The following is a 24,760-nucleotide window of genomic DNA, read 5'->3' as shown; positions in this document are numbered from 1 at the left end:
GAAGCTGAAGAGTTAGAAGCAGGCAGAGCAGAGTGAAGGGACACAGTGGAACACAACTCTTACAGTTGGGATTCCTCCTCTAGCAGCACTACCGTTGTGTTGTCTCTTGTATTAAAAAAGAAAATCTGACTAATTTGACATGAGGCGGTGTACAGCATACAGTCAGCTGGAGAAGATTCTGGGAGGTGGGGGTTACTCTTCATCTGTGTCATCAGCTGCTCCAGAAATGATGATGGTGCACTCCTGTGTGTTGCTCTCGTAAGTCTCCTCATCTGTCTTAACTGTTCTGGGAAGAAGGGGGCAACAGGTAGAAGAAGAAGAAGATTAAGAAAGATCACTTTATTTTTTGGCCACTAAGAAGATCAACTATCACAGATGTTTGACCTCTACCTGATGAGGACCGTCTTCCTCTCAGACGTCTCTGTAGGCTGTTGGTCAGAGCTGCCGTCTGCCTGAGTGTCTGACGAGGCCGCTTCCACCTGGCCTGAGCCAGAACCTGCAGGCTTCTCAGCTCCGCTAATGCTGTTGTCAGTGGGGGTGTCACCCAGCTTTGAAGACGCTGCTGAGGCTGAGGCTGAGGCTGAGGCTGAGGCTGAGGCTGAGGCTGAGGCTGAGGCTGCACATGTATTCACAGTGGACGTGAGACGCAGGCCTCCGGACAGGGAGAGGTTTTGGACCATGGTGCTCAGACGGCTGTCTTCCCCCTCGATCAGCTTCCTGCCAAACACAGAAGAAAATGATGTACATAAACATTTATCCATTTTATATTCTATACATTTTTTTTTATATAAATATCATTCAAGGGATAGTTCAACATTTTGGCAAATTCGCCCATTGCCATAATCCCTATAGTCATAGGGGAAGGTTCATTACCTTTAATTGTCAGTGCAAGTTGCTTTGAGATCCATGGGGCAGAGACGCGAGCTGCTCAGCTAACGGTACATACAGTAGTCCCCGGTCCCTCAAAACTCATCAAATACACAATCCAACAAGTCCAAAATGCTCTGGTGGACAAGTTGTGACCTGCACATTCACCACGCTATGAGATAATAATGTAACATTATGAGATTGAGTTGTTTTTGAGGTAAATGCATAGCCAGAACTACATCCCAGACAAGGCTGCTGGGCAGAGTAATTTCAAAAGCGCAGGTAGTTCTGGTTCGTGTGTCGTAATGTTACATAATTACACATGATTATTTCATAGCGTGGTGAATGTGCAGGTCACAACTTGTCCACCAGAGCGTTTTGGAGTGGTTGGATTGTGAATTTGATGAGTTTTATGAGGGACAGGGGACCTGTACCATTCACCTCCATTGTGTTCACTGAGTAGCTCACGTCTCTGCCCCGCTGATCTCAAAACAACATGCACCGATAATTAGAGGTAATGAACCTACTGCTATGACTATAGGGAATATTGCAATAGGCAAATTTGCCAAAATGTTGAAGTATTCCTTTAAACGTGAGGACAAATGTCCTTGTCATCTGCTCTGGTCAGGTGGACCAGTCTGGTTTTTTCACCTGTAGGTGGTGATCTCAATCTCCAGAGCCATCTTGACATTCAGTAGATCCTGATATTCCCTCAGCAGCAGAGCTATCTTCTCCTTAGTCAGCCTCAGATCCAGTTTAATAGCTGCTACGCGCTCCTGTTGCAATAGATGAAACAGAAAAGCTAAATTTTAAGACAGAAGAAAATATATGATTATAAATCTGCCCAATGCCACGTCATACCTGTAAGTCCTCCTCCCGCTTTTTGTATTTCTCTGCTGCATCACGGATCTGTGCCTGCAGATACTCATTTCTGGTCTTCTGTGCCTCCAGTTCACGTTCCTTGTTGAGGATCTAAACACACACACATGTAACACACAGCTTACAACACACATAGAGGTGGTCGTACCTGCCAAAAAGCAGAGAAGAAATATCACACTCACATCCTTCTTATAGCCTGCGATTTCTTCCTTCACACTTCGCAAACTTTGAAAGTGTTTGCTGGAGGCGTTGCTCAGGTCCTGAAACTTTGTCTTGTACCATGCGTCCATTTCCTGCAGAGGAGCGAACATGAGACTTTGTAAAGCTGCACATGCTTTTACTTGAATGGTGTCTAAATGCAAACACAAATGTCCTTAGCCTTCTCAGTATTTTCCACGGTTCCTTCAGATGCTTTCTAACTGCGTGCACAGAAAGTAACCAAATATACAAAGAAAGGCCCCTCCAAAGTTGAACCTTTACCTGTAGGTTTTTGGCGGCGATGCTGTCATACTGAGACTGAATCTGCCTCAGAGCAGAGGAGAGGTCTGGGAGGCCGAATGTCACGTCCACCTTGGTGACTGATGAATAGATCTGCTGCATGAGCTCCTCAATTTCCTTTCAGTGAATCATAAACAACCCATGTGAGAAGAGATCAAAACACAGGTTTGTTTTTCAAATTCATGTAAAATGTTGCTCTATAAACCTTTTCTTGCTTTAGTCAAATATATGAATGTGAGGGAACGTCATTAAGTAAGGATCATTGAACCACTCCACAGTTCAAGTTAGTTATAAGCTCATGAGCCCTCACACCACTCTGATAATTACCATGTTGATGTTCTTACTCAATCTATCAACAAGCTTTCAATTTAATTATAACCTGTCATAGTGATAATTACCAGCCCATTAAACCATTAATGATGAACCAGCCACCAGACACTGACTCATAGCATGGTATGCTGTGGATGGACAGACAGTGGACAGAGACACATACCTCTTTCTGAACTCTCTGCAGGAAGACCAGCTCACTCTCCAGGTTCTCCAGCTGCTTCTCCAGAGCAATCCGGGCTGAGGTAGCTTTATCTACATCCTGGGAAAGATTGGATAGTTGGACAGTTGGATAATCTGTGCATGAGCGATCTGTGACATTACAGCTTTGAATTCCTATCATGAAACTAAGAAATACAGCTTTCAAGTCTTACAGGACGTAGCGCTTCAATGTCATACTCTGTCTTCTTCCTGGCCTCGACAGCTTCATTGTATTTGGCCTTCAGTGCATCCAACCGGCCCACCATGGCCTCAGTGGCAGCCAAAGACATGTCCTGTGCAGACCAAGGATCAAATTGTAGATAACGGAGTGGAACGGAGCTCCAGTAAGACGACCAGAAAGTCTGGCAACACTCATCATCACAACATGATCATATGCTGTGTTCAGCCTCTCACCCTCTGGCCTCTCATCTGCTCGGCCTCCCTGTTGAGCTCCCTCAGCTGGGATTCATACAGCTGTCTGAGGCCCGAGGGCCGGACATGGCGACCCTTCAGGGCCTCAATCTCAGCCTCCAGCACCTTGTTCTTCGACTCCAGTGTTCGCACCTACAGAGAGGAAGAAACAAATTAACAAACTTGATGATCACAAGCTGATACAAAGTCGTCATCTGTTATTTGGCATCATTCAGGAACAGTTGGTGCAAAATGCCTAAATTAGGTTTGATTTCATGTTCAGGTGACAAGAAATGAGAATGAATCACAAACAACTGAAAACATCTTTGACCAGTAAACAAAGGTGTATGTATCCATGTATGGGGTGAGGGGCCTCTTGCCTTTTCAATATAAGCTGCCAGGCGGTCATTAAGGGCCACCATCTCCTGTCTCTCGTTGGTCCGAGTGGTCATGAAGTCATGGTTCTCTGCTGCAGCCGCATCCAGGTCCAGTTTTGGCCCGAGTCCCATGGACATACCAAAGCACAGTGCTCCCATACTGACACTGCTGACAGGAGCAGAGGAGGGAACTGACAGATGAATCATTGTTTTTTGATTATATGTATTTTTTCACTTTTAACAAAGACTGATCCACTAGCTGCTTGATATTCAGGCACTTATACTAATTTACTGGAGGTGCCAATCAAAATGCCTCTGTAGGCTACTCAACTCGCCTACATTTTCTTTTGTCAGTTCACCACCTCATACTGTAGCTCTCAGTGTGTATCAAAACTGTTCATGTTCTTTTCTTATTCCAACCTCTGTAGCTCTATTGAAAACCTGAGGTCATAATATCAAGTGATCTCAATAAAATAGTAGCCTATCTAATACTTCTACTCATAAAACATTCAGATCAATCTGCACAAATTTCTGAATGCTCCACAGAAGATCAACAACAGGTGACCCACCTGGTCATGCGAGCCTTACTGGAGAGGGCCATGCGCCCCATCGTCCCACTACTTCTTGTGAAGCTGGCAGACCGGTGGCGGGTCTCTCTGCGGGTAGGAGAGGGACTGGACACCCGCAGCTGGTAGGTGGTGGGGGCGGCCAGGGTGCCCTCGAAATGACGGCGGTATGAAGACATCCTCTCTGGACTGCGACTCATGGTGACTTCTCCTGTAGGCCAAGTGCTGCAACTTCAACTAGACACTGGTCTACTCTGTAACACCTTCAGCTGAGGTGCTGGTGTCTTTATAGGCTGCTGGGCCCTTCCCACAGCACTGCAGAGGAATGTTGAACCTCACCAGCCCCGAGGTTACAAACATTTATCACACTTAGGTCAAGAAATTGATTTATTAAAGGAGGGTTGAAAGAATCTCAATTTTATGATTGTGAAATTCTCCACCACACTAAAACACATGATGTAATGTCATGTAATGTAGCCTATTTTTACCCACATAAACTGCACAGCCTCTATGACAGCACATTTTATGTTTTAGGCCTATTTTATGGTGATTCATAATGAATATTATTTCATAGCTCTTGATTTTGTCGCATCTTATTACCCTTTATTACAATTGAATTTAACATTAAAATTACGAAAATGCATATATCGAACAGAGTGATAAAAGTAAAATGATACATTTTAACCAAACCTCTAGATTTTGGGGCGGAACCAATCTTCGTTACCGCTCTATTGAGAGGCCGGAGGAGTTTTCATGTCACTCCAGTGTCTGCTTAGCGCAACTGTTTTGCCTGTGGTATTTCACTTCTTTGTACGAAAAAACAACAGTTTTAAGTGTTCTTCTCTACCTCAACTGTTACGAGATGGCGGGAAACTTCTGGCAAAGTTCCCATTAGTAAGTTTATACTGAATATTTGACATGTTATGTCGTTACTTTGTAAATGACCGTGTTTGTTGTGAGGCCTAGCTGTGTTTAAGCGGCATCGGACGGAGACGTTAGCTGTCTACTCAACTCCTGCTGCTGTAAAGACAGAAAAGAAAAGATGTTAACACACACAGAGAGGACGGTATTCATACTCATGTTGTTTTTATAAATGTAACTAGACCTTCGCTTTTCCAGTTTTCATGCCTCGGGATGTAACGTGTTCGACAAGCAGTGCAGTATGTTGTGATGTTGTTGTGCTACCCGCTAGCTTGGCTGCTCTCAGTTTGACAAACTCTTCAGTTTGAATGATGATGTGTATTTTATATTGTACAGTCTGCAGTGGGTCCTGGACAAACAGGACTTGATGAAAGAGCGACAGAAGGACCTGAAGTTTCTCACAGAGGAGGAGTACTGGAAGCTGCAGATCTTCTTTGCCAATGGTATTTATAATTGTGTCGCCTAATGTTTCCAAAGATAAAACCGTCTTTGATGTTTCTTCGCCTGACTCTACGTTCAGTTTTACACCATCTGTTACACAGCACCACATCTGCCCATACAGTACTGTTGATACCGTATACAGAACTGAGATTGATCTGTATGTATATGTATTTGCGTGTATAAAAGGTGAACTGTGATCTTTGTCTTCCTCTCTGTCAGTGATCCAGGCTTTAGGGGAACACCTGAAGCTGAGGCAGCAGGTCATTGCCACTGCAACTGTCTACTTCAAACGTTTCTATGCCAGGTAAGACAGAGGAAGAGATGGATATAGCTGTTCTGTATTTAAATTACATGATGTGTATTTATTATCCTGATCAATGGAATAGTTTAATCTTGTTAAGGCAAACAACATTTAGGGTACAACATGGATGACATCGTATTTTCACAGTATCCATTATACCACTATATTATCCAGTATATTCAAGAATACCTAATGGTACAGTATAAGGGGTTGTAGACCATTTAGTTTTATTAGTTGTACTGTCTGTGATAAGTTTTATCGGCTCACTTAAATTCAAGCCTTTGTCAAAATTATTTATGTACTACTATGTTTATTGTAGGGTTTCATAAATGTAACCCTGTTGGCCATCTAGTGGGAACTTTGCCCATTGTCCATTTTGTGAGGAAACTGTAAGATCTGAAGTTGTCTTTCAGAGATCTTTATTTTCAGTTGTTGTGATTTTGTCTCACTCAGTTGATAATTATTTATTATTTATTGCTTGCAGATATTCCCTGAAAAGTATAGACCCAGTGCTCATGGCTCCTACCTGTGTTTTCCTGGCTTCCAAAGTTGAGGTATAGAAGTTTCTTTGCAATACAGTTATCGTACAGTAGCACATTTTAACATCCTGGGTGAATCTAAATGACGGAATGAGCGCATTCAATTTTTGACATTCCATGTTTTCATAATTTATCCTTGCAGGAATTCGGAGTTGTGTCTAATACCAGGCTGATCTCTGCAGCAACATCTGTGTGTAAGTGACAGCTGTCATTACTATATGTTTGGTGCCACACAGTACTATGTGCCAGTACTATGCTGTGCCGAAAGCAAATTCTGCCGACTTGTTATGCAGTCCTTAATAAATAAATGAAATGAATGAATGAATTTACTTAACTTGTGAGTATAGCACCTTTCCCTGCAGTGGAGAGAGAATGATTTTGTTTTGTTTTGTTTGCTCTTCATCAGTGAAAACAAGGTTCTCCTATGCCTTCCCAAAGGAATTCCCTTACAGAATGAATCATGTGAGTAAAAAGCTTTGTTACAGTTTATGACATTTATGACATTAGTTGTTGTTAACTCATTGGCTGCCAGCCATTTTCAGATCAGAGAGCCCCATACTGCCAGCCGTTTTAGAGCATTTTGAACGATCTTATAAGACCCACAGAATATTGTGTTCTATGACTATATAAACACCGAAACTACCAAGAGAAAGAGTAGACTCTCTTTGTTCAATAGGAAAAAAAGTTTGTTTCTACCTTTTTCCGTTCTTTTGTAAACAGCAGTAGAACGTAGGCTGGTTTCGCCAAAAACAGCAGTTTTTGACCAAAACACTGAGAAAACAAGCTTTTTGTGGAAAGAAACATATCAAGCAGAACAGTGACTTTGACGTTGATATTTTTTGCTTTAGTGACACCTCACACATCTGAACAGTGTTCTCCTTCTATAAAACAACAAAAACAACACTGAGAAAGGACTTTTGATGGCAAAATAATAATTTATTTACAAATATCAGTAAAAATGCATTAACTTTTTTGTACGTTTGTAGCTGTCACATGACCTCTGCCCCATGGTCGACCACTGCTCGATCCACCACCTGTAAATTATAGAAATATATAGAATTACCATAAAAATACATCTCTTAGATGTAGTCAAGTGTGATGTGGAGTTTTTTTTTTTTTTAACCTTTCCGATCAAAGCGATCCGCCCTCTAAGCAGTAAAAGTTAGCTCGCTAGCAAGTTAGTTTATTTTATTATTTTTACCATTGATGTATTATATTATTACCTTCATGTCTTTCTGGAGCGTGGGGACGAGTCTCTGCTGCTCCTGGTTGATCCGGACGGAATCGCTCGGTTCACGTCCACCGAGCCGTCAGTTGAGCTGGGCTCTGGTCTGTGGTGACGCACCGTCAGCTGCTGCTCTCACCGGCCGCTCGGCCCGGCTTGATCGCCGGTGTCCAGCGTCGGTGTCGGTCGTCGGTGTCTTTTTCAATGATCTCCGTCGTTTTCTCACGATCGCGACCCTCTTCCTTTCCGAACTACCGCGACACACACGGTACATAATGTGCCGACGTGCGGAACACATAGGCTCCGCTCCGTGCATAAGTTTCTTTAGCATATCTCTTGTCATCTCGCTTCTTCTTCTCATAATCAATGCTGATCTCTCATCCAAAGAGGGCACTGCTGCCACCTACAGGGCCTACAGGGCACCTACACGTCATTACACTAGTTTACAAGCCTGATATTGATGGACAAGCTCCGCCAGACCGTCCTCCAGCCCTTCCCGTTGAAAAACGCAATTGACGTCTATCGACGTCAATGGCAGTGAACGGTTGTAATTAGATTGACGTCTATAGACGTCAATGGCAGCCAATGAGTTAAGCAAGGTGCAAATAAGGATAAAATAGCAGAGTAGTAATAGAGTAGTAAAATAGTAAAATAGCAGAGTAGTAATAGAGTAGTAAAATAGTAAAATAGCAGAGTAGTAATAGAGTAGTGTCATTCTACATATAGACATTAAACAGTAAAACAAACAGACTAATGGACTAGTTAAAGCATTCCTATATCCATGTGCCAGTGAATCATGTATGCTAGTTGTTTTCCTGTTTCCTCTGCAGAGTTATTTATGCACTGCCGTGCTACATTACAGCATACCAACACAGTGTTGCCACATTAGTGTCTATCAATATGTGAGATTCCACAACTAACGTTCACAGTCCTGTGATTAAAAGCTCTGCTGCCGTGTGAGGACTGAGGAGGGTTGGACCGTGGCCACCTGTGTGCAGTTGTGCACACATTCATTCTGCACAGCATCTCTCACTGTGGTGTGAAGCGCAGGATTTTTTTTATCCAGCATTTCCACCAAATTGTGAGGGCGTCACCAGGGCTGCCCTGACACACTGCCTGTCCAAAAAGCTGTGTTAACTATTATTTATAGACAGACACCATGAAGTGATAAAAAGAGGGAGCGGCTCACATGGTATAGAACAAGTTAGCGGGGCGCTGCAAGTCCTACACATTAATGTTCATGTCCACTTTACAGATGTAGTAGTTAAGCTATATGGTGAGGGCAAGCAGAAAAAGCATATTTTTTCAGGGTTCCCTTCCTACACGTCCTGGAAAACCTAGAAAACCTGGTTGACCAATTTTCCAGCCATGGAAAACACATGAAAATTTAGAAAAAAGGTCAAAAGTCCTGGAGAATTATTTATTTATCACATCATAACATCAGCTACCAGAGCTCTGTTTGACTTTTCAGACCCCACCAAGGATTTCTTTTCCAAAGAAGTGCCTAGTGAGAAAACTAGAGACTTTGAGTTGATGATTGTTTCCAGTGTTGGACCTGTTGTCTCCTCTGCTGAGTGACAAATAGATAGTGACAGAGAGCTGTTATAGGTGTGGTTTAAAAACAAAAACAACATGTTTTGATAAATTTGTCTTAATTTCTAAGCACGGAAGAGATTATTTCAATAAATGAGTTAGAGCCATACTGTAGGTTGCATATCTGTAAATCAGACAGAGAAGTGAGAGAAGATAATAAACATAGAAACCAACTGGTTAAATGTACAAAATAAGGTACAACTGTCAAACTATAACTTCTCCCAAGCATGAATGGGATGCGGGATGTACTGTATTAGTGTATGGGGTAATAACATGTCTGTCAGGGTTACATGCTGTCATTCCGACATCCCACCACTCCGACATACCACCATTCCGACAAGGCTTTCAATATAAGGAAATGTGCGTCACTTAACAGGTGACTCTCTCCTACTTATTTAGGACTCTCTACTTCTGGACTCTATCTATCTATCTGGCCTGTCTAGCCTCGACCTGGTCTTTTTACTAAACTTTACCAACTCCTTTCATCATTGCCTAAGCACAACCAGTGCAAAATCTTTTGGGGAAAAAATACGCTATTAAAGGAATTGTCGGAAAGACAGAATGGTTAAAAAAGGGAGAAAATACCGTCGTTCCGACCATAGGAGGCAAAATTTGTCGGAATGATGGGACATTTGATAGACAATTAGAGGCCTATGTCGGACTGGTGGGATGTCGGAATGGCAGTTGCCACCCGTCTGTCACACTGTAGCAGCTGAAAATGTCTTGGAAAAGTCCTGGAAAATGATTTCAATAAAAGAGTGGGAACCCTGTTTTTTCCTATAGTTGATAGCATTGGTTTTTGTGGGGGTATTGACAGGTGTGTGTATCTGTAGTCCTTCATCCAGATGTGCAAAAAGTAATAAAACATTTTTTGATAGTGTTGTATTTTTAATAAATTCATTTTAATGATGAGATTTTGATGTGTGTCTTTATAGATATTAGAATGTGAGTTCTACCTTCTGGAGTTGATGGTGAGTAGAACCAGATCTGGATCTGTATGTACTGTGTCTGGGTTGGTTGTCTGGATGAACCCATCATCTGATCTGTGTTATGTTTCAGGACTGCTGCCTGATCGTGTACCACCCCTACAGACCACTGCTGCAGTATGTGCAGGACATGGGACAGGAGGACATGCTTCTGCCTCTGGCCTGGTACCACACCATCATCTGAGACTTTTAATTGTAGCTTTTGCCATAGAAAATATTGATATAAAGAAAGTAGGTTGAATAGTTCTCCTCGCTCACTGTGCTGTCATGTGTCTGTTCCAGGCGAATAGTGAATGACACATACAGGACAGATCTGTGTCTGCTCTACCCTCCCTTCATGATTGCCCTGGGTAAGATCTGTCCCTATATATTTCTCATTGCTGCTCGTGTAACGTAGTTATTGACTTAAAACAATCTTTATTAGATGTAACATGATCAGTTGTTTGTCTTCTCTGCCCACAGCCTGTCTGCATGTCGCCTGTGTTGTACAACAGAAAGATGCCAGGCAGTGGTTTGCAGAGCTCTCTGTTGACATGGACAAAGTAAGACTACCCTCACTACCCAAACACTTACATTTTAAAAATACTTACACAGCTTTTTGCTTTCAAGGCAACAAAATGAAGTGTTAGACATTCCCCAGGTCTCCTGCCTCTGATGTGTTTACACTGTGAAGCTTTATTTATCTTCTTGGAGTGTCATCTGTGATTTGCGATGAGTTAATTTGTGTATTTTCTGTTAAGATCCTGGAGATTATCCGTGTCATTCTCAAACTGTACGACCAGTGGAAAAACTTTGACGACAGAAAGGAGATAGCTGCTGTGCTTAACAAGATGCCTAAACCCAAACCCCCTCCCAACAGGTAACTCTGATTTCGATCAGTGTATCAACTCTAGTGGTTTCGTTATTCATAGATCACAGATCTTCTAAACTTTATTTGATGGACTGTTGCTAATTAAATAAAACACAGTGAGCACAGTGAACCATTAACATGAAGCTGGTTTTACTTAAAGGAATAGTTCAACATTTTGTATATTTGCCAATTGCCATAATCCCTATAGTCTTAGGAGTAGTAGTATTCCCTTTAATTGTCAGCGCAAGTTGTTTTTAGATCGGCAGGGCAGAGACACGAGCTGCTCAGCTAATGCAATGGAGGCAAACGGTATTTTTGCCTTTCCCTCAGCAAACTAAATACACAATCCAACAATTCAAATGCTCTCGCGGACAAGTTGTTATCTGCACATTCACCACGCTTTGAAATAATAACGTAATTATGTAACATCACGACACATGAAGCAAATACTCAGAACTACTGGTGTTTTTGAAGGCACTCCGCCGAGCAGCGGTGTCTGGGATGTAGTTCTGGGCTTCCAGCTATGCTTTTGTTTAGAAAACAACTCGTAATGTTCCATTATTATTTCATGGTGTGGCAAATGTGTTGATCAAAACTTCTCCATGTGAGTGTTTTGGAGTTGTTGGATTATGTATTTGATGAGTTTGATGAGGGAAAGGCAAAAGTACTGTTTGCCTCCGTTGCATTGGCTGAGCAGCTCGCGTCTCTGCCCCGCCGATCTAAAAACAACATGCACCAACAATTAAAGGTAATGAACCTACCCGTATGACTATCTGGATTCTGGCAATAGGCGAATTTGCCAAAATGTTGAACTATCCCTTTAAGTAAATTCATCTTATTCACTTATTGAATTCCTAAGTTTTTTGCAGTCTTAATTCCTCCCAGCTGCAGCTAACTTCATTTTGACTGTAAAGAGATTAGGTTTTCATGTGTGATAGAAAGTTCCCATGTTTTCCTCTGCCCTGTCTCTAGTGAGAGTGACCAGAGCTCCAATGGGAACCAAAGCAACTCCTACAGCCAGTCTTAGTGTGGTGTCTGTGTTTCCATGGGGATCTGTTATGTTGATGCAGAGAAGGGTGGACCTTTTATAAAATGTCACACAGCACAAACTTTGCAGTGCCAGTCGGGGAAAATCACACATGTCTGCTGACCAAGATGTCCCTTCATCTTCGACTGACACCCCCAACACACGCAGAGACCCACGTCTTCACTTTCTGTCTCTCTGATCACCATGGGTTTATATGGATTGAGCAAGCAGCCAATGAAAGGCCTGCAGCGGGCAGCAGGTTGGCGACAGCAGCTTTGTTGTCTGGGTGAGGCCACTCGACTCTGCTACAGACTTGAAAACAAACTAAAGCTGAGGAACATTTTAGGGGAGAGGGGAGAGGGAAGCTGGGAATGATGGGTAAACTGGTGGGAGAAGTGTATGGGGGGCGGTGGAAACTTGTCATTTTGATGATCCTGAGATCCTTGAACATCCAGCGGGGCGCAGCATCTGACGCAGACCTCCGTGGGATTCGAGAAAACTTGATCACAAGTACTGTGTATGCATGTGTGTGTCTGTGTGTGTACAACATGTGAGCAGCCAGTCTGGGTGGGTTTTCATTCCTCAGGGACTCTATAGTACAGTAGTCTTCTCTGTAAAATAATTTGATCTTGTGCTGTTTTAAAGAGTGGATCTGATTGGCTGATTCGCCCTGTGCAACTGTGACTTGATTGGATACCCCTGCCCTCTGATGATTTATCATGAACTTTGGCAGGAAAAACCCAAAAGAAGCTCCTCTATCAGGTAGAAATGAGCTCTTTTAACAAGAATTTACTGTTTTGAATCATGACAGCTCCACTTCCTTCCTCCCATTCTCCCCTCCCTGGTGTAAATAGCCTTATATTTTTTGTTCATTTATATTATTTTCCGTAGTTTTTTGCTTAATTAAGGAAAGTGATGGAAATTATGAGCTGGTTTAGCTTCGTACTTGTGCTTCAGATGAAAGTGCTCCTTTTTGTTTCACTGTTGGTTTTGCCTGCTGCACAGCTTCTGTTTTTTATTGTAATTATTTCTTCATTTATTCTGCTTTAGTTGTAGAATAATGTCTTGTGTAAAGCTGTTTTTTTTTCATTCATTTGTAATTTGATTAATTCTTATTTTTATTTACTTGCTGCCATCTATGTAATCATTGAATTGTGGCAATATGTGTGCATATACCTGTAGAAGTCTATATTTTTGTGATGTAATGCAGTGGGAGCTGTGTGTGGATGTACTCAAAACAAGGTGCTTTGAAAGCCTTACAAAATAAAAGCTGCTGGTTACAGAGGAAAGCGTTCATAATAGCACATTGTCCCATTCAGGTGAACTGTAAAATGTCTTTTAGGGATTAATGTTGTTGCATTAATCGGATTCATTGTATTTTCCCCCTCAGTGGCTTCCTGTGCACCTGTCTCTGTCAGAAAACCTTTTAAACAGGGGCACAAACATCCTGTTAAAGGCCACCTAATGTCACTTTATTATACTGGATGAATAGCTAGAGGTGAAGGTTAGAGTTAGTTAGTTAGTTATTTCCCACCTCTTCGATCTGTTATGTGACTGTTCACATGAATGGGCCTGAAAATAAGAGGGCTTCACCACACTGTACTATTCCCACTAGTTCTGATTTAAAACATTTCCCAAAATTGTTTTACTTGAAAGTTTATGTCATCTATCATTTTTGGAGGATCAATTACGCTAATAAAATGTAAGATGTGCAAAAACAATGCGGGTCACTAGTGTTATTCAAGCTGTTATGTCAGGTTCATAAAGTATGTAAAGGACTTTGGGGAATCATCCAGGATGTTGTCATACACAGTCCTTTTACCTAACTCAATGTCACTTGAGGACCCCTACTGGTGAACTCAAAGAACATGTAACACCTTACATATCAGTTTTGATATTGACAACATGTATAATAGACGTGAGATAAAGTTAGAGTGAGCACAGCACTCCAGATAAATTACACTGTTTGGATTTGTGATTTGGAAATTCTGAGTTAAATTATTGAATGATTGAATGTTATCAGGGGATGTATTTACCAGCAGCTTCCTCTAGGAGTTTGGACCATAGGTACAGCCAGTCCCCGTGACGTCACTTCAGATGCATGAAGCACAACGGGAGCACCGGAAAGAGTACTGTAAGTCACATTATGCTTCCTTCAAAGTAAAAGTTTTAATCGTTCATTTAGAAAAGAGTGGTGACATTATTGAACGCCTGCAAATAGTTTGTGTGTATACTACATTCTGGAGTATAATGACAAGGTAAGGCAAGGCATCTTTATTTACAGTATAGCGCATTTCATACCAAGGCAACTCAATGTGCTTTACATAAAGATACAGCTTTTTTTTTAAAGAACAGCATAAAACAGCATAAAAACAAAAAACACAGAGTTAAAAGAAGGAGCAAAATAATAATAATTTAAAAAAAAGAAAAGAAAATAGATCAAGTATCCATAGTACTACTGCTACTTCTGACAGCTGTCCCTCCAACTAGCCTACATCTGTCTCAAAGACCCTGTTGCCTCTTACCCTGCAAGTGTAGCTGTCAAATGACCACCACACCTTTTAATGCTATTTGCTGTGGATCCTGGCAGCTGGTCTGGGGCCGGGCTATGTGTTGGATCAGTTTACTACCATAATCCTCCTATACCATCACATTAAGTTCAAAATCAACATCATGTGGTAAGCAACTGCACAACTGTTCACTTAGAGATTTGTGTTTATTTGATATTTTTCCAAAACTATTGCAAAACACCAGCTCAAAATGTCCTTTTATTTTGAAATGAGTAACCGGAAGCTCCGTTGTTTATTCTGTATGACTTGACAGTGGCGGTGGGGAGGCCAGAATCTGCGAGCTCCGAGCGGGCTGCGGAGGATGTCGACCCCGCTGCGGGGACAAGCCCCGGGCGGGACGCTTGTGTCCAGTCGGCCGCTGCTCGTCCAGTCGCCCCCCACCCGCAGCCCTCGGCGCCCATGAAGCTCCCGCCGATGAAGCCTCGAGCTGCCAAAGTGAGGCGGAAAGTGGCCGGAGACAGAGAGCATGTACTGGCGCGTCGGGTTCGCCTGGACGCGGTCGTGTGTGGTTGATCTTGGCCAGAACCAGAGCTTCTCCTCCGGCCTGCTGGGCTCCGATGAGCAGCTCTCGTTTTATGGGTACATCATCGCCTACCCACTGCAGGACTACGGCGGGATCATGTCCGCTTTGGGCTCGGACTCGTGGTGGCGGAAGACGCTGTATTTGACCGGAGGGGCTCTGCTCGCTGCCGCGGCTTATTTGCTGCACGAACTGCTGGCCATCAGGTACCGATGTAACACAGGATGCTGCTGTCAGAGGAGGCAGAGCATCACCCCCCACCCCCACCCCACCTGCCAGCTGAGCTAGGCCTGTGGGGCCGGAGCATATAGGCTGCACTCTGTGGATCTCATAGTGTTCAGATCCCCCATATGTCTGCTGTATTTCCAGCGGGGGTTTGATATTACTTAATCTCGTCAGGTTGGGCGGGGTGAGAGCGGAGTCGGTGGAAAATAAGGAATCGTGAGTGGGTGGGTTATGATGTAACGTAACCCCTCCACCACCACCACCACCCAGCTCCTTCCTTCCTCACAAACACACACAGGAGATTTCCATCTTTATTGGTTTATTCTTGTGAACTAATCAGTGAGCTGGGCCTACCTACGGCATGCTGCTGTTTTTATTACTCTCATAAAATGCTTCATTGTCCATGTTGTTTGTTAGATGTTGTGTTGCTCTGCCGGCCTGTGGGCCTCTTAGTCACAGCTTCAGACATGAACTGACATTACTCACTATGACAACAGGTCACATTCATTTGCCTGTATTTCAAGGACGAGGCGACATGTTGTGTGTATGTTCACCTTATTGTGACCCCCAGCTTTTCATACACATGTCTTGTCCTGGGGGGTTTGGCTTCGGTCTCTAGATCACTGCAGCTGTTGGAGAAAACCCTGTTGTTTTTACAATCTGTAATGTAAACAGTAAAACCTTAAATCCGGGTATTGTAGCCTAGTTGTGACAGAGGATTATATTTCCATTCATTGGGCTGTTTTATTGATTATTCATTGACAGGAGCGGGGCTGCCTCGGGTTACCTGCAGTCCAGGCCCACACACACTTCAGAAGGACACTTGATATCACAACAAAAGTCATAGGAGACGATACAGTTTTAGGCTCGGTTGGTCAATGTAAGCTGGTGTTTGTCAGACGTCCTGGTGTCCTGACAGCTGCTGTTGATGCGGAGGGATTTTTATAGGTTTATGGTGTAAAAACATACAGGCCTTTTGTTGTGCAGTGAAGTAATGCAGCTCTTCCAGCTCTTGCATAGGTCAGCATTGTTTTCTTCATGTTTTTCCTCCAAACTGTGGGCATTTCAGCACCACATGAGCCGGACAGCTCCTGTGCTCTGCTTGTGCGTGTGTGTTTTACGGTTCAGCACCCTCCCCGGTGGACAGCTCCCTGTCATTCTGCACGTTTGCCCATCAATTTGTTGCCGTCAGTTGGCCCGTGCTGAGCCTTATATCTCCTCTTACACTATGCACGTGAATGCACCATAGTCTCTCTGAAGGGTATGCCTTATTATTTTGACACTGCAGTTGTCCCCTCAAGATAGTACAAATTGCCCAGGGCTGACAGGCTGACTCAGGGCCAGTTAAAGGACCTTGGTTGCAGATCATTAGTCATTATTCACTCAGGCACAGTCACTTGATATATCATAGTATTACCCCCAACACACACACACATTTTACTCTCTATGCTTGTGAGGACCTTCATTTCATTTAAAGGGATATTTCAACATTTTGGCATATTCGCCTATTGCCATAATCCCTATGGTTTTAGGAGTAGGCAGAGATGCGAGCTGCACAGTATTTTCACATTTCCCTAAATACACAATCCAACAACTCCAAAAGTTGTGACCTGCACATTCACCACGCTATGAAATAATAACGTATAATCATCTAACATTATGACACATGAAACAAGTACTCGGAACTACTTGTGTTTTTGAAATCACTCTGCCCAGCAGCCATGTCTGGGATGTAGTTCCAGCTGCATTTGCCTCGAAAACAACTCTGTCTCGTAATGTTACATGATTATTTCATAGTGTGGTGAATGTGCAGGTCACAACTTGTCCACAAGAGCGTTTTGGAGTTGTTGGATTGTGTATTTGATGAGTTTGATAAAGGAAACCCCGGAAATACCGTGCAGCTTGCGTCTCTGCCCCGCCGATCTAAAAACAACATGCACCGACAATTAAATGAACCTCCTAAAACTATAGGGATTATGACAATAGGCGAATTTGCCAAAATGTTGAAATATCCCTTCAACCATCACAAAGGTTGGATATTTTCTAACTCCTACCTTTGGGGCAGATTGTGTCCCTGTGGACAGAGTGGGTTGGTGGCTTCTGTGTGATCTTGGGGGAGATAGTGAACTCCAGATAGACACCAATGAATGTATCGTGTGTTTGTGAGTGTGTGTGACAGAATTCAAAGTGGTTGATAGGACTAGAAAAGTGCTATTTTAAATGCAGTCCACTTACCCCCAACCCTAACTCTAACTTTAACCCCAAATCTAATTCTGTTCTCAACTTCCAACCTGAGTCTGAGAGGTGATAATGACCGATCCAGAACAATATACAGCGCTGCAACGTCCTCTGTGGTGGTTTTAAGACTGACAGTGGCTCTCAATTACAAGCCTACACACACTAACTTGTTTTTGTCTCTTAGGATATTGCGTTGACTTGCATCAATGCCCTGGAGACTTACCCTATAGCCCCATGGCTGCATTAAACTGTTAGAGGGACCCAGAGGAAACATCAGCCTCATTACAGTGCATGTGTCCTTTGCTGCCTCCAAATTCCAATTAAGTTCAGTGCAACCTGTTCACCTATAATGACATAGGATGTCATCCGTGTTAATTTGATTAAACATGATTTTATTTAGCAGTAGATGTGAACACAATATAAACACTGAAATAATTAAAAACTTGACTTTGACATGGGGCTGCACTACAGGAGAGAGGGGCATAAACATTACACAAAATAACCAAGTTATCAAAAGCAATTTACATGCAATGAACCTGAGGATTCTGTGGCCCCTGGGTCAGTGAGCTGCTTTGCATCATTGCTAATCCAGCTTTATTTTAACAAAGCTTCAAGATACCTGGCCTGAACCCTAATAATTGAATTGTTAATATTGTGGCTGAAGTGGCTTGTTGTCCCCATGGAAGGCAAGTCCCCCAGAATGTGACTGTGACCAGAAATGTGTCTCTGCAGCATGACTCATTCAAGTATATAAATACACAGAAAGAAAGAGAGAGTTTGTTTTTACAAGTCTTTTCCTCCCACATGACGTGCAGCCTTGTTATTCTTGCGTCCACACAGAAAGGAGGAAGAGCTGGACTCTAAAGATGCCATCATACTCCACCAGTTCTCCAGGCCCCAAACTGGCGCCCCGTCCCTGTCCCCTTTCTGCCTTAAGATGGAGACCTACCTCCGCATGGTGGACCTGCCCTACCAGGTGAAACTGCTCTCATGTGTCTGTGAAATGCTACTATGTCATATATATCTCACAAAGTGCATGTTTAGAATTTGGCTTCTATTCTCCATTTCTTTGTGGAAAAATCCTTAGTTTGTTCTTTGGCATTAATTACTTTTGCTGTGATTAATTATCGTCAAACTCTGAGTCTCTGCCGTCTGCAGTCACTCAGTCTCCTGCAAGGGATAATTAAAATTTCCATTAAATGTTTTCTCTTGATCCAATTACAATTTAATTCACCTAGTACTTATCACCAACCACTTTCACTTTTCTGTTTTTTTTTCTTCCAATTTTTCCTTTGTGGTGGTTTTCCTCCCCCTGCCTCTCCTGCATCCCTTTCCTCCCACAGAACTACTTTGATGGGAAGCTTTCGCCGCAGGGTAAGATGCCGTGGATCGAGTACAACCAGGAGCAAGTGTGTGGCACCGAATTCATCATCGAGTTCCTGGAGGAGAGGCTGGGCGTGGGCCTCAACAAGAGCCTGACGCCGCAGGAGAAGGCCATGTCCCGCGCCATCACCAAGATGGTGGAGGAACATTTCTACTGGTGAGAGACCATATCTTCTTTAAAGGGATATTTCAACGGTTTGGCAAGTTTGCCTATTGCCATAATCTCTATAGTCTTAGGAGTAGGTTCATTACCTTTAATTGTCGGTGCAAGCTGTTTTTAGATCGGTGGGGCAGAGACGTGAGCTCTGCAGGGTGCGCGATATTTCCAGCTGTCCCTCATCAAACTCATCAAATACACAATCCAACAAGTTGTGACCTCTACATTCACCACACTATGAAATAGTAACGTTACGTACAAGACAGTTGTTTTCGAGGGAAATGCGTAGAACTATATCCCAGACACAGCTGCTGGGCAGAGTGACTTCAAAAGCGTAAGTAGTTCTGAGAATTTGTTTCATGTGTCATAGCCTAATGTTACATAATTATACATTATTATTTCATAGCGTGGTGAATGTGTAAGTCACAACTTGTCCACCAGAGCATTTTGGAGTTGTTGGATTGTGTATTTAGTTTGATAAGAGAAAAAAGAAAATACTGTGCAGCTTGCATCTCTGCCCCACCGATCTAAAAACAGCTTGCACCGACAATTAAAGGTAATGAACCTACTGCTAAAACTATAGGGATTATGATGATAGGAGAATTTGTCAAAATGTTGAACTATCCCTTTAAATAGATTCACAGTTTGTTTTTGTTTTTATTTTACAGGGTTTTTTTTGTCCATTTGATAAATATGTATGTACAAGTGCATGTGTGTTTGTGTCCCAGGACCATAGCTTACTGTCAGTGGGTGGACAACCTGGAGGAGACCCAGAAGATGCTGTCGGTGAGCGGGCCGCTGAGCGACCTGCTCAAGTGGATCCTGAGTCACCTGACCGGCGGGATCGTCAAGAGGGAGATGTACGGCCACGGGATTGGTCGGTTTTCTAAAGAGGAGGTTTACGCCCTGATGGAGAAGGACATGCGCACCCTGGCCACTCTGCTAGGTGACAAATCTCAAATCTCAAATCTGTAATCTATAATCTAATATAATCTAACATAATATGTCTGTACTAGGTTATGAGTGTATTATTACAGAGAACAGTATGAGTAAGTCATCTGATATTACGTTTAAAAGCCTTCAGTGCAACACAGTTATTTTCAGGAGAAGTGAGGGGAGGGGGCTGCAGCGTTCAATGTAGAAGGTGCTCTTTGGATGAGATGGGGTAGAGACACCAACTTGAAAAAACTGGGCCTTCGTTCACCCTGACGAAGGCCCATGAAGGCTGAAACAGGTTGTTAGCCATTCTTATAATAAAGGCTTTAAATATTATATCCAGAAGAGTTGCCTTGGATTTCTCAGTTTCTACAGTTGTATTTTTTTTTGTATTTATGAGTTTGCTCTGGAGCCTCAGAGATTTGTCTACGTTCACTTTGTGATTTGGAGGCTTTGTCATAATGTTTAACCTGCAAACAGATGAACAGGTTTATTTGCAAAGTACAACAAATGTAATGGGTTTTCAGTGTGTTGCTTTAGAACTGCAGCCAGCCACTATGTTTGTGCTTGTGAAGGGGGAGCAGCTTAGCTCAATACTGACCTCCTGTGGTGAAATGTGACATGGCAGCCTGGAACTCAGCAACCAAGAGGATGTGATGGGAAGTGTTTAGACGTAATAAGATTAAATGTTTCCTAAAGGCATCAGCTGTGCCTGAAGTGAATCTTTTTTGTGTTTCTCACGTGTAGACTTCCCACATGGAGATTAGCTGACGTTATATAACAACACAGACAGTTGGGGGAAAAAGCCATGCTTATGCAATGACTGTATGTTTTTTTTTATCACCTGACATGTATTTTGTCTGTGTGCTGTTACAGGTGATAAGAAGTACCTCATGGGCTCTAAGGTTTCAACAGTGGACGCTGCAGTCTTCAGCCACCTGGCCCCTGCTATGTGGACGCTACCAGGAACACGTCCAGAGCAGCTAATAAAAGGTGAGCTCATCAAAACATTCATCATGAGATTCCAGCCACTTTGAAAGAACCAGTTGAAGCAGTTTACTACAAGGCATCCAGGCACACAGACAGCTTCAGTTTTGTTTTTTTGGGGGCTTTTTGCCTTTAATTGACAGGACAGTAGAGATGGACAGGAAATGGTGAGGTAGGGAGAGGGGGATTGACATGCAGCAAAGGCCACACAGGATTCAACCCGGGGCCACTGCAGTGAGGACTATAGCCTCTTCATCGGTGGATGTGAATAATCCTGTTTCGTCAGTATAAACTAGACTCTTCTTGGTGCTGTTTTGGCTGTAAACTGTCAGAAAACATCAAATAAACCCTTTTTAAAGAGTCAAACACATCGCTCCTTTTTGAATAACTGACTTATTATTATGTTGACAGCTTAACACAAGCACGGAGCTGATGTTCTGAGACACATTTCAGTGTCATTTACTTGAAACAAAATTCAAAGAAAAAGGATAAATCACACACAAGCAAAGCATCTTTTTCAAGCTCTGTTTCAATCTCTATTCAGCTTTTACATAATTGTATGGCACTTCTGTGCTCTCTGTGCTGTAGACTGTGTAATAACTCATTATATATTATATTTATTACATTATATTGATTGCAGTTGTAGCTGTCCTTGCCTTCCCACAGAGATAACACAGCACAGTAGCTGTAGACCAGAACCTGAGGAGCTGATACGTTATCTGGCTCAAGATGACAGGCGACATAGGACTTAATCACAGGTCATCCAATGGAAAGACAGTGTCTAAACGGCAACCACAACACCTTGTCATATTAAATCAAGGACAGATCAGTGAAATTTCTATGTGAGCAGGAAAAAAGGAAAATGAATAGCCTACGAAAGGTTTATGAACTGCAAACAACTTTTACTTTGGTAGAGGTGAAATTCAGAGAACAAAATCCACCTAATGGTTCTTCTCATTATTGATTCATCTGTGGTTCAGTGTCCTGCTGAATTGTTGTCAGTTACAGTACTGTTGTAAATACAAGTTGTGAATTAAGCCCCTTCTCGTGTTCAGGTGTAACCGTGTAAAAGAACTTTAGCTGACAAGGTGCAGCTGTTGTAACTGGCAAATACATTATTTACTAGTCCAGCAACAAGACGGCAGGTTCAGTGTCAGTCTTGCATCCTGTCTTTTCGCTGAGCTCTAAAAGCCAGTCCTAGAGTTACACTCGTCTGATCCCTTGTTGGGCGACTCTCTCTTCTTCTCTTCCTCAATTTTCTTTGGTCTCCTCTTCTTCTGCCATGACAAACATCCTGAGAATAGTGAGTTGTCTAGCTTCCTATAGCCAGATGAAAGATGTTGATGTTGTGTGACGTGTCCTGGTCAAGCAACTTGTGTTCTTGCCAGAAGTTGCAGGTAACCAAAGTAATACAATACCAGGGAGGGACATTTCAATGAAAAATCTAAAATAAATTGTTACATTGTGTTGCTTTAAACCAGGGTGTCAAATGTGCGGCCCGCGGGCCAAAACTGGCCCGGCAGAGGTTCAAATCCGGCCCTCAGGATGAATTTCCAAGTGTTTCACAAGAAATTTTAGGTTGTTCATAATTTGTTTTGTAAAAGGATAGCTCATTAACTGTAAACATCTTAATAAATTACTAAAACAAAGAAAAAAATTCAATATTCCTTTCATTTATAGCTTATTATCATGCTTTTATTATACTTGTCCGGCCCACTTCAGATCTGTAGATTTGTTTTGGAAATGTCGGAAAGAAGACGGGACTTGCTTTTTTTATTTTTTTATTTAGCAGCGTAATGTATCTATTCGTATCGTTTCATCAGTGGTCCGACCCAACCATGCCTTCCAGAGGTATAGAATTAGACTACTTAGAAATAGCGTATCTTCACACTGATGGGCTCATTTGCTGTTGTAGGTAACAGAGACACATCAGCAGAAACCAGAGACTTTTGCGTATCCAGTTAAAAGCTCCGTACAGGGGCTTTAAACCAAAAAACACGCAAAAAACACAAAACACATAACAATAACTTGCCATGTATTGTTCTGCAGAAAGACAAATAGATTGGTTGACAAACTAACATCTGTTGTGTTAATTCCTGAGTCATGTAGTTGATGCTGTTGATGTTGTGGCTGCCTCCAGGTGAGCTGATCAACCTGGCCATGTACTGTGAGCGCATCCGCAGGCGTTTCTGGCCCGAGTGGTTCGTGGACCTGGAGGACTTCTGCTACAAGGACATCACGGAGGACAGCGACTCGCCTTCCAAACTCCCAGATCTGGGTCTCTACTCCCGCACTGACACTTTCCAGGACGATACACCAATGCACACCCCACACACACACACGCCGCAGGACCCGCCGTCGCCCGACAGCGACCCCACGGGCCACTCGCTATACGACTCGGACATGGACACGGAGTGCTCGGAAACGGAGCAGCTCAAGTGTTGACAAAGTATATACAGTTACAGGACACACTACAAATGCGCCGCACACCACAGGAGGGTGCTGCATCCCACCTGCACACATGTCCCCTACCTCTTTGAACACAAAATAACCAGGGGGTGTTTTTGTTGTTGCCTGTGCTGGTGGAGAAGTTGAGGATGGCACACTGTAGTGGAGGAATGATTGCAGTGGAAAGGAAAGGCAGCGAGACGTAGGCCAAAAATGGAAAAAGTGCCAGAGGAGGACAGAAGAAGAAAAAAAGTGGGAATATAATATGAAGGAAAAGAGGAGAGAAAGAGGAAGGAGGCAGGAAAAGATTGAAAAGTAAAACCTAGAAGCATGAAAACCAGGAGTAAATGACGCCGCTGCTGAGAAACTCCTCCACGTGGTCGACATCATCTGCAGTCACAGCCTTCTATCTGTCATCGCCGTTGCCGTAACCTTGGCAACTATGTGTGTGTGACCCCCACCCCCACCCCCCCTCCCTCTGCTGTCCCTTGTAGCAACTCGCACCACCCAGCCTTGTGTGATTTCAACTGAACCCTTAAACGCCTTGTACTGACATGACATGGACATGTAGGGAAGCTGTACAGGATTTATGTGAATGAACACAGTTCAGTGTAAATATATAAATGGATCTAATTTGATTCTCAGATTTAATAGATAGAATATTTGATTCTATAAAAGTATAAATAGTATAGATAGCCTGCAGATATAAAGTCATCCCCTCAGTCATATGGTGTAAAATAAATGTAGTTGTTTCTTCTATAAAATCCCATAAGTGTTGGACACATTGACCAAACTGTCTTGTAATAGTCGCCATGAATCCCCACTCTCCTGGTCTAGGGTCAGTGTGAGCAGCCCAGTGACCTGCTGTGTGTGTCTGTCTGCACAGCTGGGAGTAATGCCTGCTGCCCATAGTTAAATAGTGGAGTGAAATTTAATGGAAGATAATGGATGGTACACTGCAATCAGTCATAAGCACTTTGGAACGATCTTTTGTCTTATTGAGGCACTTCTTTTGCCAAAAAAAAGGATTAATTTCACTACACAACAGAAATATAATATGGAAAGTAACTCTGTCAGACTCCTCCTGGGTTGTTAGGATCGTCATTGAAGACGTCAGGTAAACATTGTACATGCATTCAGGCATTGAGAGCGAGTCAAACAATCATGTAGAAATAGATTCAGTAGATATATATAGTCTGAATGAAAGTGCATGGCTGGCACGTGCCAATGAAAATGTCCCTTTACACTTCACATAGATAGGTGTTATCTAATATATCTTCGCTGGCC

At 42.8% G+C, this 24,760-nt stretch overlaps 3 protein-coding genes across 3 annotated transcripts; 2 read left to right on the top strand and 1 right to left on the bottom strand.

Annotated features, from left to right (window-relative positions):
- Positions 1–192: 192 nt before the first annotated feature.
- On the bottom strand, positions 193–4,486 carry ngs (notochord granular surface; the record flags this gene model as incomplete). Its single annotated transcript, XM_084001276.1, is given in 13 exon segments — positions 193–286; positions 391–717; positions 1,519–1,643; positions 1,729–1,839; positions 1,929–2,039; positions 2,227–2,361; positions 2,738–2,833; positions 2,946–3,065; positions 3,187–3,336; positions 3,564–3,729; positions 4,130–4,331; positions 4,334–4,376; positions 4,379–4,486. Coding segments are annotated over 13 exon segments (1,788 nt in total).
- A 416-nt stretch (positions 4,487–4,902) lies between these two features.
- Positions 4,903–13,658, top strand: ccnc (cyclin C). The gene is made up of 12 exons (XM_084000409.1): positions 4,903–5,020; positions 5,384–5,490; positions 5,708–5,792; positions 6,274–6,343; positions 6,471–6,522; positions 6,735–6,790; positions 10,082–10,117; positions 10,206–10,297; positions 10,415–10,482; positions 10,595–10,674; positions 10,873–10,991; positions 11,955–13,658. The coding sequence occupies exons 1-12, from the start codon at positions 4,989–4,991 to the stop codon at positions 12,007–12,009; spliced, it is 852 nt and encodes a 283-aa protein (XP_083856535.1). The 5' UTR covers positions 4,903–4,988; the 3' UTR covers positions 12,010–13,658.
- Positions 13,659–15,183: 1,525 nt separating this feature from the next.
- faxca (failed axon connections homolog, metaxin like GST domain containing a) lies at positions 15,184–23,470 on the top strand (the record flags this gene model as incomplete). Its single annotated transcript, XM_084000424.1, has 6 exons — positions 15,184–15,305; positions 18,403–18,538; positions 18,906–19,102; positions 19,831–20,048; positions 20,915–21,031; positions 23,166–23,470. Exons 1-6 carry the CDS (start codon positions 15,199–15,201, stop codon positions 23,468–23,470), a joined length of 1,080 nt encoding a protein of 359 aa, XP_083856550.1. The 5' UTR covers positions 15,184–15,198.
- Positions 23,471–24,760: the final 1,290 nt, after the last annotated feature.

The sequence above is a fragment of the Trachurus trachurus genome (genome assembly GCF_905171665.1).
Source record: "Trachurus trachurus genome assembly, chromosome: 24".
NCBI classification, from domain to species: domain Eukaryota; kingdom Metazoa; phylum Chordata; class Actinopteri; order Carangiformes; family Carangidae; genus Trachurus; species Trachurus trachurus.
Note: the sequence above shows the minus strand (reverse complement) of the source record. Positions and strands in the feature narration are given on the sequence as shown.